The 16,268-nt window shown below is 42.8% G+C and overlaps 1 protein-coding gene across 3 annotated transcripts in view; it reads right to left on the bottom strand.

Moving 5' to 3' along the window:
- USP19 (ubiquitin specific peptidase 19) overlaps positions 1 to 16,268 on the bottom strand; it is a 1,845,650-nt gene that overhangs the window by 100,479 nt on the left and 1,728,903 nt on the right. For 2 of the 3 annotated variants that reach the window (XM_069643288.1, XM_069643289.1), the window contains exon 26: positions 8,775 to 9,172. The exons of the other annotated variant lie outside the window; for it this stretch is intronic. In XM_069643288.1, coding sequence (XP_069499389.1) covers positions 8,921 to 9,172 — 252 coding nt within the window. In that variant the 3' untranslated portion in view covers positions 8,775 to 8,920. Of the gene's footprint in view, positions 1 to 8,774; positions 9,173 to 16,268 lie in introns of those variants that run through there. 3 annotated transcript variants of the gene reach the window in all.

The raw sequence follows: 16,268 nt of genomic DNA, 5'->3' as shown, positions 1-16,268 counted from the left end.
TGTCTTGGAGGTCAGGATTTAGGGACTGCAGTGCTCTCTGGAGTCAGAGGTGGCTTATTAGAACTTCCTTTGGAATTTGCGAGTCCTGCTAAACCCAAATAGATAACTTGGTGGGGCCAACTGCATGACATGGTGGTGGATGTTTCAAGGGTGCCGCTCAGACTACTGGCTTCCTTTAAAAGGGCACGGGTTAGCTACCTGTGACAACCTACTGGGTCAAAGTGGGGTAAGCCAGGTGATAGTCCCTGCACTGCATGTCAGAGTATCGCTTAGCAAGCGATGGTACCTAGCCCGCTTGACCTCCCCCACACTTTACCCAAAGGATACGGCAGTGGACTGCATCACATATGCTTAACTAAGCAAGAGGGTCTGCCCAGTCTCCAAAGCACAGATATTCAATAAGTATGGAGAATAGGGCAAGTAAGATGGTGATCCTTAATCAGGTCAACCACCTCTTCTCCCAACTGCTAGCACAGAATATCTTGTCTACAAAATTGTTCAGCTTGGTGGATCCTCTTTTTATACGTTCTAGGTTGTTTCCTCTTTGGCATGATCCCTCTCTAAGAGAAACATTTCTTCACAGACACAACAAAGCTGTACTTGTGTCAGTAATTGACGATTTAACCAGAATACGAGATCAAGATAGTCTATGTTTCCTAACCCTTTTGGACCTCTCTGTGGCGTTTGACACTATTGATCACACTATTGTATGTCACTGCATCAAGGAGATTGGAGTTAGTGGCACGGTACCTGAGCGGTTCAAGTCTTTTTGTGCGATCAGACTCAAACCCTTTCACTCCCTCAGTTTCGATCAGCTCCCTGTGTTGTGTCGGGTCTCTCATGGACCTGCTATTTCGCAAGGCTTTTTAATATCTATGTCCACCCTTTGGCTAATCTGATACAGGGTCATGGTTGCAAGTTCTATGCTTATGCGGGTGACACCCAGCTAATTCTAAGGAAGCTGCTTGGTGCCGGCAAGGATGTCTAGCAGAAATTGGCGCTTGGATTAATCAAAACGGACAAAAACACAATGACAGAGTTTCTTGTGGTTGGCTACATCTCTGTGCCTTTGGACTGCAGACTTTTGGCCTTCATCTCAGGGTGCACACCCATCCCAGTTGATTCTGCAAAAAATCTGGGGATAGCAACCACCCTTTCTCCAGACCTGCAGATCAGTGGCAGATGTAGTTTTTTCTTTTTTAGTTGAGAACCTTGCTGCCCTTCATACCGTTTGAGATGAAAGGCCCTGTGGTAGCCTGTGCTGGGTATCCTGGACTACTGTAATGCCACCTTACTGGCCCAGCCTAAATATCATCTGAAGAGACTACAGGATGTTCAAAAAACAGCAGCGTGAGTGGTCTTCCTAAATTTGCACGTCCTTACAGTTTTGAATCAACTTCAATGGCTCCCTGTCGATGGCAGGGTGAAGTTTAAGGCCCTTTGCACCATCCATCAGGAACTACATGGCCAAGTAGCCCTGTAATCTCCTCTATGTTCCAAACAAAGCCTTACGCTTGGGTGGCCATTTCCTTCTAATTGTACCAAGGATTAAGAAACCCATGGTTGGGGGCTGGGGGTTCTGCTGCAGGTCCCCTACTGTAGAAATACCTCCCTCTGACTCTGAGGCTCATAGATGATTATCTAAAGTTCCACAGGACTCTAAGAAGCTTTCTCTATCGACATTAACTGTGTTATTGTGTCCTTTCTTCACTCCTCTTTTTCTGTCCTTTTTGGGTTTCCTTGCTACAGCACCAAGATACCTCCGGGCTATACAAAGTTACGCTAACATAACATCTTAGTTAATTTAATTTCCCAAAGTAAAAGCTAAAATGTGGAACCAATACTTTATTTTCCATAAAAATACTTTGTTTCCCATACAGAAACCCTTCACTTTTCATCTCACGTAATGAATACTTATGTAAATAATTCTTCAAGTTCAATCAAGTTTACAATTAAAATGTTTACCATATAAGCACAAAAATTGAATTCACCTTTTGTCAATTTACTCAACTCCCTAATAAACAGTTTTTTCTTAAGCAGCACTCAGCCACAACTTCTATTGTTGATATATTGTTATCAGTCATTATCGCTTGGCCTAATAACCCATTCCCATCTTATGGTGCAAGGTAATTTATTTGGCAGGCCATTATTCCGTGATAATATTCATGTCCTTCACTCCATTAAGCTAAAATGTAGCCAACAGAAACAACACATTTTAAATACTTTGAAGGACATTTCTTAATGGGTTCAAACATGAGTTTCCAGCAGTTCAATCAGCAACTCACAGATGGGCAACCTCAGCCCATCTCCCATCTAGTCAGTGCCTGGTGAGCTGGAGCTAAAGAATCTTTGGTGATGTTTCACAGTAATATTATGGGCTTCAAGTGACATGAGGAAGAGCATTAGTGGTTCCAGTGAAAAGAAAAATCATCAAATTCTAGAAAGTAACGTAAACGTCTTATTTCAATATCACTCTCAAAATTAGCTGGGAATCAACATCACCATTAATCCTGTTTTTCACTTGGGCAGAAGGCCTACTGTAAATGAAACGGAGGTGGACAAAACCCTCCATTTCGGCTGAATGTCAAAGATTAGCAATTAACTCGCTTGGTTCTAGGGAGGGCTGCCGATAAAAGTAACGTCTGTTTATATTAATGCCTCTTGGCACGGAAGTCTATTTCGACACTGGTGGTTGGACTTGCTTTCCTGTGCTGTTAACATACAAGGGGTGTTGAAGGAGGCCATTATTTAAATCTCTCAGGCTACTTCTGTACTCTCTTGAAGGTTGTGAAGAGGTCAATGAAAAGTCACCCCATTCCAAAACACATTCTTACTCTCCAACTATCCCTTTAAAAACAATTGACGTAAAAAAAAGAAAATTAATTTCAGATGGAATGTTCCAACCTCTCAATAATACATCTTGACTGTCCATTTAATCAACACACTTTTGGAACCAATTCATGGCTGCGATTTAGCGATCAGAATTGTTCACATCAAACAAAAACACACTCCTTTCCTTTGAGTAATGGGAGCAAAAAGGTACATTTTGACGAAACAAAAAGGGAGAAACTGTGCTTTGTTGGGTTGTATAAGCCATAACAGATTGAAAGTCACCCATCGCTGGCCACGTTTGGTTCTGTGAGCCACTTCATAGAGGTTGCAAAGCACTATGATGCAACAACTTGCAATTAACCAGTAACATAAATGCTCCCGTTCCTCTAGCATAAAGTTTAAGAATGATACACTTTGATAAGAGAAGAAACATACTAATGAATTTACATGACTGAGGGCATTTTAGATCCATCACTGTGCTGAAAAAATGATCAATGTATAGGTGACATTGCAAAGGGATATCCAGTGTTGTTGATCTAGAATAACACTGGTAACAATTCATAGATGGTTCCTTGAAATCTGCGGCTAATAGCACAAGAAATAATCTAACATCTCTACATTCCTCTGAGACAAAAGACAAGAGACCGGTTAAAGTTTGGAATACATTTGTTTTTATTGACAAACCCAGCAGAGTGGAGGACCCATTACAATTGAAGCACACTTGAAATCCAACTGTAAGGTTTTGCACAATGTCAGACACATAGGTACAAACCAATATGCCTTCTAGGGGGTGTTCCTTATAAAATGGGCTCTTAGATAAAAAGTCACCTACCTTCTACTTTTCCTAAAACCTCTATTACAAGCAGCAAGAGCTATGACAGGCTTAAGGCAAGCTTGGAGTTGTATTGTATAGCTTTCATAATAAACTCTCTTTATTATAAATATTTAAATAAATATTTAAGAATGCTTTAAAAATATAATTGTGTTCACAGCAGAAGGCATGTTTTGAACAAGTTTCTACGTAATAAATTAACAATTACAGTTGTACAATATGCATATAGATAATAGACAAATATAGATTGATTCAATGAAGTATAAACGTTTTTGCAACACTTTGCTTTAATGCCCTTGTGGCAAGAATGTGGTCTTGTGAAATAAACAAATAATGTTAGTGATTGCTGAAATGACTGAAGACGGGCAGGCTCTGTATGCACGGTATTTACAGACAATGACCGGGATGAGCTGTCGATAAGGGGCCATGCATAGGCCTCTACTAGGATGTAGGGCAGGGAGGAATTATGGGCCACACCTCAATTTCTGGCTATTTCTGGCTATTCTACGTACTGGATGACTGGGCAGAAGCAGAGGATAGGATTTGTTAATTTAAAAGGAACTTACATTAAAGCCAGAATCTCCAAATATGTACTTGCATAGCTCTGCTTTTCCATTGTACTGACAGCTGACCATATCTTAAATGTGATGCTAACAAAAAGGTTAGAGCTCTGTGGCTTCTCAGCTTCTTTGGAGTAACGCCCACAATCGCTTTTGTAACAGACATCAAAGACCCATTTTCACATTAATATAATCGTAAATAAGATACAATAATTAACAGCCACAAAACAAAAGATTATCCTTTAAGAACTGTGCATCAAAATAGCCAAAAAGTGTACATGCATGAGTCGTCCTGGTATTTGAGTGAGAAACTGATACATTTCTAGGGGCGTCCATATTTATCTTAGAAGCGCAACCATTTATAACCGGTCTTGAAATAAAGGATCCACAGGTGGCTTCAAATACATTATTCTCATAGCTACACTTTTGCTCCACTGACATCACTTTCTGGAAGGGAACGAAAACAAATTTACATTTAGTAGTTCCCTTCCGATTGATACGGTCTAACTCCAGATTTCTAACAATATAAATGCTCAAATGTGCAGAATATATCTAGAAATTAACCTTCAAATAGACACCGGACGGCATATGTGCGGCTCCATGTCTCGCTTAATAGCTATATCATTGCCGCCAGCCGTGCCAAATGTGATGAGTACCTATTTGAATCTGCATGTGCTGCCCATTTTCCCATGCACCACCTAGGCTGCAAAGAACAGGATTCAATTGCCACACCAAAAATAACGACACTAATACAGGTTCAGATAGTTTTCAAGCATACACAATGATTTAAAACATCTTCACTTGTATAATGGGAGAAGAGAGAGTAATTTGAGGCAGAAGGACTATCAATCATAAACACCATTAACATAGATTAACAATTGGATACCCACCTCCCACAAATTACTCATCTTAAAAAAAATACTGCCAAAGCAGTAACCAATTGAAAGATGTTCGTCTTTCAAAGGCCGACATACAGTTTATAGTAAACACACCATTCCTTCCTTTTGCTAACATATAAGCTCTTGGGAGCAAGTCAATTAAACCTCCTCAAGGGTGAGGGGGAAAGATCACTGGCAGATGCTTTTTCTGAGCTAAATGAAATTCTAAAACTGCCTTTTGGAGGAAAGCAGATATCACCTTTGGGCTGCACTTGAATGATATAGCAAGCAGAGAAGTAACAGTTTTCATTTTTGCAAACAGAGCACCTGTTAAAAAAGAAGACTACATTTGGAGGAAAATAAATAAGAGTCCCCTTCAACTTCCTGCATTAAAATAGGGTCAGTGAATAAAGATATATTTGCTATGTAGCCATTACGGTACTGATTATTTGACTCATTATAGAAAGATCTCATTAAGGCTGAAGATCAAAACTAAAGCTTACTAAATCCTTAATGACATAAAAAATGTTCCACCTTCACACAGACAGTCTTTGTGGACGTTCACCTAGATGACAACTGGTCATTCAAAACAGTGAGGCCTAAGCCAGATATCCAAGCCTATCAAGAACCAAGAAATGATGACCCCCCCAACCCACCATCACCCAGTAGAAGCCCTGTTTTTGCTAAAAATCTGCTTAGATACAAAGGTAACGGATGCAAGGCATTCCCACAGAGCTAGAACTGGCTCCAATAAGGCATCAATGAAAGGCAACACCACATACTCATGTGATATTCAAGGAAGTAGACTCATTTGTGGAATGAGCCAACAAACTAGGGAGTTAGCCGTTTTACGGATGAAACCACATCTAATGGACCAATATCCCTTTCACCAAAATACAATTAAAAGTGTCAGGCTCGTTAGCATCTTCAAGATTTGAGGCCAAATCCTTAGAATCTGGTCTATAGCAAAAGGATTCTGCCACCTTGTCCATGAAAATGTAATGGAAGCACATCAATACTTCCTTACTGCTATCCATATTGGTGGAAAAGTGGGGTTTGGTTAAAGCACAAGGAACTTAGTGGAACTCTGCCACATGCAACGCTGGGCATGGCACTAGGGTGTGGTAAAGATATGGTGCTGGAGGTCATTGGCACAAGTAGCCTGCCCAAGACCAAAGCAGACGGTACTTCCTCAATGAGCTCCAGGATCTGGATCTGCCCTAACGACTTCCAGAACCACCATGGGAGTTGCGGGCCTTCACATTATTTCGGACTGCAAAAAGAAATAGTGGCGCAAGGGGGTGTGTTCAGTCCAAACCAAGTTCTGGAATATTTGTGCTGCTTCGTTTTCTTCTGTTTTCTATCAGGATCAGCAACTGGAACCTGCTCAGAGTCAGGTCTTCGGTGGGGTGACACTGATGTTGGGGAAACCAAACACCTCTTTCTTGCTCCAGCGTTAGGGAGAATGGAAAATACCTTTGTAACCCTTTGCCCCAAACCATTAGGATGCATGGCCCAACATGTACTTCAGGTGGAAGTCATGCTCTGCATACAAGCACTGAACACAGCACTTTGCGACTCCGACAGAGACCTCGGCCGTCCAGGTTTCAAAGGCAACATGAAAGCAACATGAAAGCAAAAGTTCCCAAAACTGTGTGTGCGCACATCCATAGCTGTGCTACCTGCCGCAATTGGAGCAAATTACGTCATGACAAAGCAGATGGAGTTACACAGATGCCACATGGTAACTATGTGTAGAGTTCTTTCAGAAGCCAGTCTACCACTGAGGATGTTTCTAAGATTTGTAATATGTGGGATGAGTATCCATTAGAATGATAAAGGTGCTTACATAGTCCACTGTCCAAAATCATTGCAGATGAATTGAGGTTCATGCATAGTCAGCACTGTCCAGAACAGTTGCATATGAATTAGGGTAATCTATCTGAAGGAGGTTTTATGGTACGTGAATACTGATGGGTCACTAATCATGTACTCTAGGGGCAATTTAATATCCCTGTTTAAGACAGTATGAAGCAAGCTTCCTAATTATTGGGTAGTTAATGAACACTACATCGGATTTCCCATGCTTTATATTTCCTAGCCCTCCAAAGCACGCCCGACCAGTCAAAGTTCTGTGTTTCGATGCTGGGAATTAAGTATGTATTAATAAAAAGGCATGACTCATTTGTCTCGACAAGTAAATTATTAAAAAGCTACTTCTCTTCTGTAGGGGCTGTACAGATGGGTAGTGTTGAGAGTTCCATTGACGAAATCGCAATTCAGCACTGCGTTGTGCAGAATTTACATCAAGGTTTTGACTAAGCATATCTGTTTATTTTGGTGAGAACTGGAGCTAAATTAGATTATGGTGTTGTTGATAGTTGTTAGATCATTAAATATACAAAGTGGAAGAGGCCATCTATGAGGGAATTTGAAGAGTAGCTGGTCTAATGGAGTCCGGCGAGAACGCTTTGTTCACTACACTCCCCAGTAATAGAGCTACAGTGAAAAACCTAGACTTTAAATCAGAAGAGTAACGAAAAACAGGGCTATTTCAAAATTGCACGATGGGACGAAGAATTCTATAAACTGTGGCAAAGTCTGCTTCATAGAGTGACCGAGTTTGAGTTGAACATTTCTTGTGCATTGGCCTGTTCAGAAGACAAGGCAGTTAAGTGCTGCATAAATTAGTACATTACATTCAACGAAGGTAAGATCACACTTCAACAGACATGCGTCACCTATATATACAGATTTGTCTTCCAAGAATCCAAATTGCATGTGCTAAAAGTAGAGGGTGTTTTACATGTGTGGTTGAAGCTATCTTAGGTTACAATATGAAAAAAATAGATGTCAAATGCTAAAAAAAACTTAACAAGGCTATTAACACAACTTAAAAGCATGTCCATTTTAAAGACATCCAATGGGATATCGGAGACAGTTCACTGATGAGGTGTGTTTAAAAAGTACAACAATGAAGACGAAGTGCAAACCCCCAAACGATGGCAATGCTAATAAAGAAAAATATATAAAAAAATCTGTTTGCATTTTTGTGAATAGGAAATACCCTAAAAGAAATTGCAGTTGCTCATGCCGGCATCTTTGGATGCCACCCTGATGCTATACACTGCCTGGCAGACCCTTCCAGTGAAGATACCTCATCTGCCTCCCTGTTGTTACAATGCAGAAACTACTTGGAGTCTTAGTTCTCAATCTCAAATGACCTTTAAATGGCTGCCAAAACAGAATGTGAACAATATAGAGTTTGTTAATGAATGATACAGAAATGCAGATAATTGTCTGTTTTTCATCTCAGCAGCTCAAACTGGTATTGAAAACCTTTGAAATACATAACAAATGCAGTGTTAAAAAAGAGGCTGCAACACCAGGAAAGTTTAATTTAACATCCCTATGGTATGGCTCCAGTAGGCAGAAGTGCATGTAAATGCGACAGTATTCAACCGACTACTTTACTTTATCACTATTTACCAAAATTGTTCAGAATATTGTTTTTACTTCTTAAAGTTGGGCAGCCAAACTGAACTGTTCTTGTAGATAAAACATTTATTTGTTTTATCTAGGTTTGCAGTCTCTTCAATGTGTATTTTAGCATCACCTACCTTTTTTGGAATCCAAAATAATGCCCAATTCATGATGTGCAAATGGAGAAGGAATTATTTAATTGTTTTGTTTTACCTATGACCAGCATCCTGTACAGAGACTGCACGGACACAACATTAAGGGTCACTGAGCTACACATTTGTAGACCCTGGCCCAGAGAGCATGCTTATAGAAGCCTCGTTGTTCCCTTTCTACATCTACCGCCCATGGGGCAGGTACATAAGAGGGTATAAAACATTGAAAAACAGAGCTACAATTGCAGCCATTGTGCCAATGATGAAGTATCTGATGCGGCCTTCATCTGAGAATTCGGAAATGTTCTGCCCATGGATGCCATCTGTAACCAGGTTGCAAGGCCTCCCGTTATTCCATAGAAACCTTCGGTGGGATGGAGACTGCTGCAGAGCTTCTTCCTCCTCCGCCTCCAGTTCCTGCCAGATCAGAGTAGCCTGCGATGTGTGGAAACCTTTGTCAGGGCTTGGGAAGTATAGGCTGTATAACATACCTACAGTATCTCTTTAAAACACATACTTGGGATTAACAGCAAGGGTTTACATTGCGCACAGTATTCTACAGGGAACAGTACACATCTCAAAATGCATAGATCCGTTCCCCAAATAAGACCCCCCACCACACACACAAGTTATTTTTTCGCGACACCATTTGAGATTTAGGACACAGATTTAGCAATTGAAAGTTTACTATACATCTAGAAAGAAATCCAGCACAACGGTGGTTCTATACCAACAAAGATTCCTTTCAGCAAGTAGCACGGAGAAGAGGCAAATAAACCAATCATAAATGTGATCAGTAAGTGCTTAACAATAATAATGACGATCACTTTCACTATTTCACTAAATAAAAAGCAACAGAAGATCCTTTCCCTTACAAAGAAGTAATAGTAACTGCTTTGCAGACAAAGCAGGTTGACTATAACACACGCATTTTAACTTCATAACCTCCCTACATCTGCCTGTACTTGCCAGTCAAGGCTCTGATGGGTTAACTACCCCTCTGGATGTGGACTACTCATTTCTGTGATGTTATGAAGCTTTAAAGTACAGTGACTAACCTGCTCTACGCCTCAGGATGTGACCATCCACTAACAAATACACATGACAACCTCAGCCTCGTGCAACCAGCTATAGTTTGGGAAGCTTCTGTAAACACTTCCTTTTAAGAAGTGTTGCATTTAAGCAGGTTCCATGCCCAATATTGGGATTTCTGGCTGAGCCCAATAAATAACGACAATTGTCTCGGGAAGATAGCTCAGGGGCAACATGCTCGCCTTGGAAGCAAGACTACACGGAGAAACACAGGTTCGATCCCCGGGTCCGCGCTTAGAAACCTCTGGGCATTAAGCGCGTGATAAATAACCTATCATATCATTGCCCCAAGAAGATTTGAAAGTCAGATATTAGCTCTGGGCCATCATTGTGGTTAGAACATCAAATTTATACAGAGAACATATTTTGGATGCAACAAAAGACAAAAGCCATTTTCAAATGCGCAGACAAATGTCCTAAATGACAGTAGAAGGGCTGTATAATATTTAATCCATCTGGCACATTTATGAATGAATATCTGAAGGAAATCAATGCAGATTTGTGATATTTAATGGCCCTTGGCCCCGTACAACATTTAACCGAATGTCTTCCCCCTATCAAAGCTTGCTCTAAATAGGGAGGAACAATAATAGCCATCACTATTTTAATTGAAAATAAATGCTGAAAGATTTAAAGATTTGCACTACTATACAGCATTTATTTGCAGAAAAGGTATACAAGAATGGTCCTGGTAAGGGGATGTAAAATGGACATATCGTAAATGTGAATTGCTATCTTTCATGTTCAAGTCAAGCTATGCACTGTTTGCCCACCAAAGATCGTAAATAAAAAGTCACATGTGAGTTAAGCTATCAACTGGTCGTCGTCCCAGAGACAAGGTACCCGCACCCAGATAGAAATGTGAATGTTAGCATGTGCCACACTTAGACTGAATGCTCTGCTCTAGCCCGCGTCACACCTAGATAGGATTGTGAATGTGAGCATGAGCCACACCTAGATGGACTTAAATGGAATGCTCAAATGTAGCCTGCGTCACACCTAGATAGTAATGTGAATATTAGCATGTGCCACACTTGGACTGAATGCTCTGCTCTAGCCCGCGTCACACCTAGAAAAGATATTGAAGATTAACAATGGCCACACTCAGATGGAATGGTGAATAATAGCTAGCACCACAGCTAGTCAGATGGAATGGTGAATGATAGCTAGCACGACACCTAGTCTTAACTGCAAGGACAGCATGCCAATTAACCAATCCACTAACAACTTCACCTCTCTGCATACACCTCTCAAACTGTAGCCAAACAACCACAAACGTACAGCACAGCAACCAGCACAAACTTCACTACACTGCAATAAGACAAACCACACAGACTCGCACAACAGCACATGACGACTACAGATCGTAAAACACCTCAAGCCCAGCCAACGGAGCCTGCCAACAGCACATCACTGCTCTCTTGCACTTTTCCACCTTACTCCCACTAACTCATCCCCGCCCTTCCCTTTTTTCAGAGGCGCCAGAGCACCAGGGGACCACTCCAGTGGTGATAGTGCGCGGTACAAATATCCTTTAACATTAACATAGTTTTGTGGTAACAATCCAGAAAAATCACAAATTCCAATGTAGAAACAGGACTAAAACTAAAAGGGAGTGCATTAGAGGCAGGTTATGGAGGACGGGCTCGCTTGAAAAGACATGAACAAGCTTGAGCTTGCCGTACTAACCTCTTGTTAAACATTGATCACTTTTCGTTAAGCTTTCCGACGCCCCCTCCTCAAGTTGCACAGGCCACACACTGCACTTTGTGCTTCACACGACTACAAAGGCCAATGATTCGTGAAAGATCAATCAATATCCCCATGCCTATAGTTGCATGAAAATGTAAACATGGTGAAAACAGAGGGCCTGGGAAAGCGTTTTGTGTTCTGTTTTATCTGATAATAAAAATCTAAGCACATTGTACCTAAGGTTAGACACTATTCACTACCTGCAAATTGCACTAGATAGAGAAGGGGCAGTCACCAGTTTTGGATGGAAATGTAATATGATTTTAAGATGGCAACATGACAGTTCGGTAAAATCAAAAATTGACTGCACCAAGACTGAAACAGAACATGGGAGCGTTTCGACCACTATCTAGTGTTCCCATGCAGAGAACAGTTCACACTGCATAAGAAACCCAGCTTGAAGGATTTGTTGGTACCATACGAATAGAAAAAGCAGAGGATATAGCTCATGTACCACGGTCAGAAATGGATTAAGCCAATATCAACACCCAGGATAAGGTTTTGGACTGCTGGTACCATGATAGGAGGCAGGCGATTATGCAACATGGCCCTTGCTGAGTGTCAGCGACTGGAAAGAGGAGTAACAGCTTTCTCTTGCAGTCAATAACTAGGACCTCAGTTAAATCTACCTTTAGATGGGCATTAGCGCTTTGGGGAGAGGGAGGAAAGCGGATGTACTTAGTGGCTGCAATGTTAGTTTTAGGTTTCCTGTTGTATAATTCATAATCACTAAAAGGATCCATACAAAATGGTCAGACACCAACACCATCTTGAGTTCTCAAGTAAACTGGCCCATATATCTTCACTTCTGCCAAGAAATGAAGTTGGGAACTGTTGCACTCTTATACTAGCTTTCTTTACATTATCCCCATTTCGCCGGACCACAAGGATGTCCAAAACACCCAGGTTAGACTACCAGAAGATATTTTCTCAGAAGAAAAATGATTACAGTTTGGCCTATGCACATCACCACCCAGATTCAGGCCATGGCAACTTAGCCTCCCTGGTTCCTCCTCTCTGCCTCTAAGGCAACACAAAACAAGTACAGTTGAGTTTCCAACTATTCCATTTGGAGGAAATGGCTTGGAGGACTACCATTGCAAGGGTCACTAAAACTTTATGTGCTTGTATATGTATGTCCTTTCCCCCTAAACTAATCGTATGTTTCAATGGTATGCACAATTGAGAAAAAGAGAAAAAGAAGCATAAGAACCTCAGAGAGATCTAGGCAAATATTTGCGCAATGTAGCATCAAACTGGTTGACTGATATGATACGATATATGATATGGCATTTGTAACGCGCCTATACACAAGTGTTTCAAGGCGACATGGCAGGGAGGGGGGAACAAGGGGAAGACAGACAGCGATACTACTAGGCCAGGTGTCATTCAGATCGCGCAAGTGCAGGGGTAGGGGGAAGGGAGAGGTGCATGGGGAAGGGGAGGGGGGAAGTGCAGTACAAGGTAAGTAGAATAAATAAATAAAAGGGCCAGCTGGTGGCAAGTGCAAGGTAAGTGCAGACCAAGTGCTGGGAAGGGGGGGCTGTAGGGATACAGAGACAGTCCCGCAGTGCAGGGGTTGCCAGGGAGGCGTGGCTGGGCCCAGGACCGAGGTCGGTGAGAGTGGCCCAGTTGCAGATTCAGTGCAGTTTCAGCGAAGAATTAGCAGGGGAGAGGGAGAGAGAAAGCAAAGAGGAAGGTTTTGAGGTGCTTCCGGAACCGGAGATGGTTCTCCTCAAGTTTCAGAGGGGCAGGAAGGCTGTTCCCTGCCGCGGAGAGAGATCTACCCCCCGCTCGTTGCTTCGAGAAGCGGCTGACCCTGAGGGAGTTGGAGACGGATGAGCGAAGGGCTCGGGAAGGAAGATATTTAGGAAGAGAGAGTTGAAGGTATTTAGGCCCCAGGCCCCAGAAGGCCTTGTGGACAATGCAGAGGGTTTTGAACTTTATCCTCGCAGCCACTGGGAGCCAGTGTAGAGATTTCAGTCCTGGAGAGATACGGTCCCTGGTCTTGAGGCCAAGGAAAAGTCTCGCAGTTCTCTTCTGGATGGGTTGCAGAGGGCGGAGTGTGGAGGCAGGCAGATTAAGATAGAGGCTGTTACAGTAGTCCAGCTTTGAGAGAACCAGGGCTCGGGAGACAGCGAGCTTCTGGGGGAAGGAGAGGAAGGGAAGAATACCTCTGAGGAGGTGCAGCTGGTAGTGTAACTTCTTAGAGACGTCAGATATATGAGGAGAGAAGGAGAGTGTGGAGTCGAAGATAACCCCGACGTTTTTTGCCTTGCATGTAGGAGCAGGAAGAGGGCCAAGAGAGGCCGGCCAGAGAGATACAGGGAAGGAGGGAGTGGGTGTGCCGATGAGCAGAATCTCAGTCTTACTGGCATCAAGGCAGAGGTCATTGGCGGCACACCATTCCTGGATAGCAGACTCATCTTGAACTTCCAGTCATAGCATAATTGCAGAAGTGGGAAGCTTTGTCTTGTAATCCTAGGTTGCAGTACCCAAGGGCCATTGTAAACAATGGTTCAGAACAGAGCTCTAAACCCTGTAACAAAGACTGCTACTGATTCCCTCAAAACATTGTACGTGAATGCTCAGTGGCTCCCTCATCCACCGAGAGTAGTTCTAGTGCGACCCCCTGCCAACAGGACAGCTCACAATGGTGCTGAAACTACAGATACATGAAAGCATTCTAGGCTGTGTGTCACCACCTCCCTAGTCTTCCAAACACCACTGGTTCGATTCTTTTTTTAATTTTTATTTTACATTTACAATAAAAAGGCAATTTTCATTCCCATCTGTCGAACCAAGGATATGTTAGTTCTGCCACTCCTTCGCCAACACAGAAAGAAATGTAGCTCTTGCGCTCCCATTACCGTTTCAAAAAGGCAAGCGTCATTTTTTTTAATTTTTAGGTTATTTCTTTTTGGTAAACATGTTTGCACTTGTTGCGGAAACCAATTAACACCAAAATCATCACTTTGCGTTTTGAAGATAATGCCCATGGCAAGATATACTGCAGTTAGTGTGCCACTGCACTCAATGTGGGCCTGTTACGGGTGACCAGTCCCTCTGATCTGGCAGGAACAGAGAGCGATCCCCTGAAGTTCCTGGACCAAATGATATCTAAACACATACGTTATAGCTCATGCTCCCTTCTCTCAACAGCAATTTTCCTCCAGTCTTCAGCTACTGCACCTCCTCAGGTCTGAGGGAAGGGTGTGGTATCGCTTACATCATTAAAAGCTTGTGGAGTGTATCCCATCTGCATGAGAGGTGGCGCAGATGGAGGGAGGCGAGGAACAGAGAGACGGAAGTCCCTGCAGACAACAGAAAGGCTCCATGTGTCCTGAGACAGACACACAGGTGTTTGGAATGAGTCCTGAGACAGACACACAGGTGTTTGGAACAGACACACAGACTCCATGTGTCCTGAGACAGACACACAGGTGTTTGGACTGCTACAACAGTCTGCAGCAGACTGTTGTAGCAGTGGCCTATGCTGGCGTGGGTGGACTGGTGGGCAATCATAGTAGGAGGCACCTGAGGAAGCAGCTCTTAGATTATCCCTTTATTGAATTCTGCCATTGATTTAGATCTCATTAATGGTTGAAACCCGTAGAAAAAAAATCTTCCTGTGATGCTTGCAATTGGAGTAGAGTCCATGATGCACTGGCTAGGATCCAATATGGTGGCCGGTGTTGAAGAGTCTGATAGTTATGAGGAGTATGTTGGGTAGGTGGTTTGCCAGTCGCCAGAGATTGCCATCCAAAGCGAGGAAGGAATGCCCCCCAGAGGTGCTATTGGATGCAGGGGTATTGGAGAAATTCAGCTTTTGAAAGTCTTTCTTCCTGCCATACGCCAAGTCCTCTATGTGGGCCTCTGGAGGAGCTTTGGGAACAGTAAGGGAATCTCTCAGGAGGGCCCCCCAGTTGTGCCTACATGCTCTTTGTGGCCCACATGTCTCTTGGTCAGCCATTTTGTGCCAACCACAGCCTGTGGTTCCGGGACACAAGGGCCTTTCATCAACTCAGAGCCCCTTGACGTAACTCAAAGGTGACCCTCAGGACATGACCAGGTAACAGGGGTCTCAGGTCGGGACCCGGGAGGTACTAAGGTACTGTCGGCAACTGAGTCACCAATAACTCCTACACCCTTGGAAACCATTGCGTTGCTAGAACCAACAGTTCCCCCAGGCTAATGAAAGCCTTTGAGGTCATTGGGCTGCCCTTGGTTGGTCAGGGAGGTCAAGAGCTCCATGCAGTGGTGCCTGGGAAAATAAAATACGTTTATTAAAAGGAAAAACAAAATCACCATTACCTCAGACGCCATTGACCTCCCACATTGATTCTGGACAAAACCTTTATCACAACACAGAGGAGGGCTGCCAAGCAGGTCATGCCAGCGTCACTCTATGATTATGCACATGTGAGCCCAAGGCTGAGTATTACCTGCAGGTGTCTCAAGTGTGGTCGGGGCCCAAGCACCTCAGACCAGGACTGAGTATCTGAAGCCGGGAAGCTCCTGGCCCAGGAACAAAAACCATTTATCATACATATAATGCTAATGGTTGTAATAATGAGAGGTTGGGTGATCTGCACGTAGAACAAACAGCAAAAAGGAGAAATTAACTTAACGTAATGTTCTTTCTATGGATTCACCTCTTGCAGATTCCTCATGATAGATGTTCATC

This window comes from Ambystoma mexicanum, chromosome 2p (genome assembly GCF_040938575.1).
Source record: "Ambystoma mexicanum isolate Mex_15411 chromosome 2p, UKY_AmexF1_1, whole genome shotgun sequence".
Lineage (NCBI taxonomy): Eukaryota > Metazoa > Chordata > Amphibia > Caudata > Ambystomatidae > Ambystoma > Ambystoma mexicanum.
The sequence above is the reverse complement of the archived record's forward strand: the minus strand, read 5'-3'. Positions and strand labels throughout refer to the sequence as shown.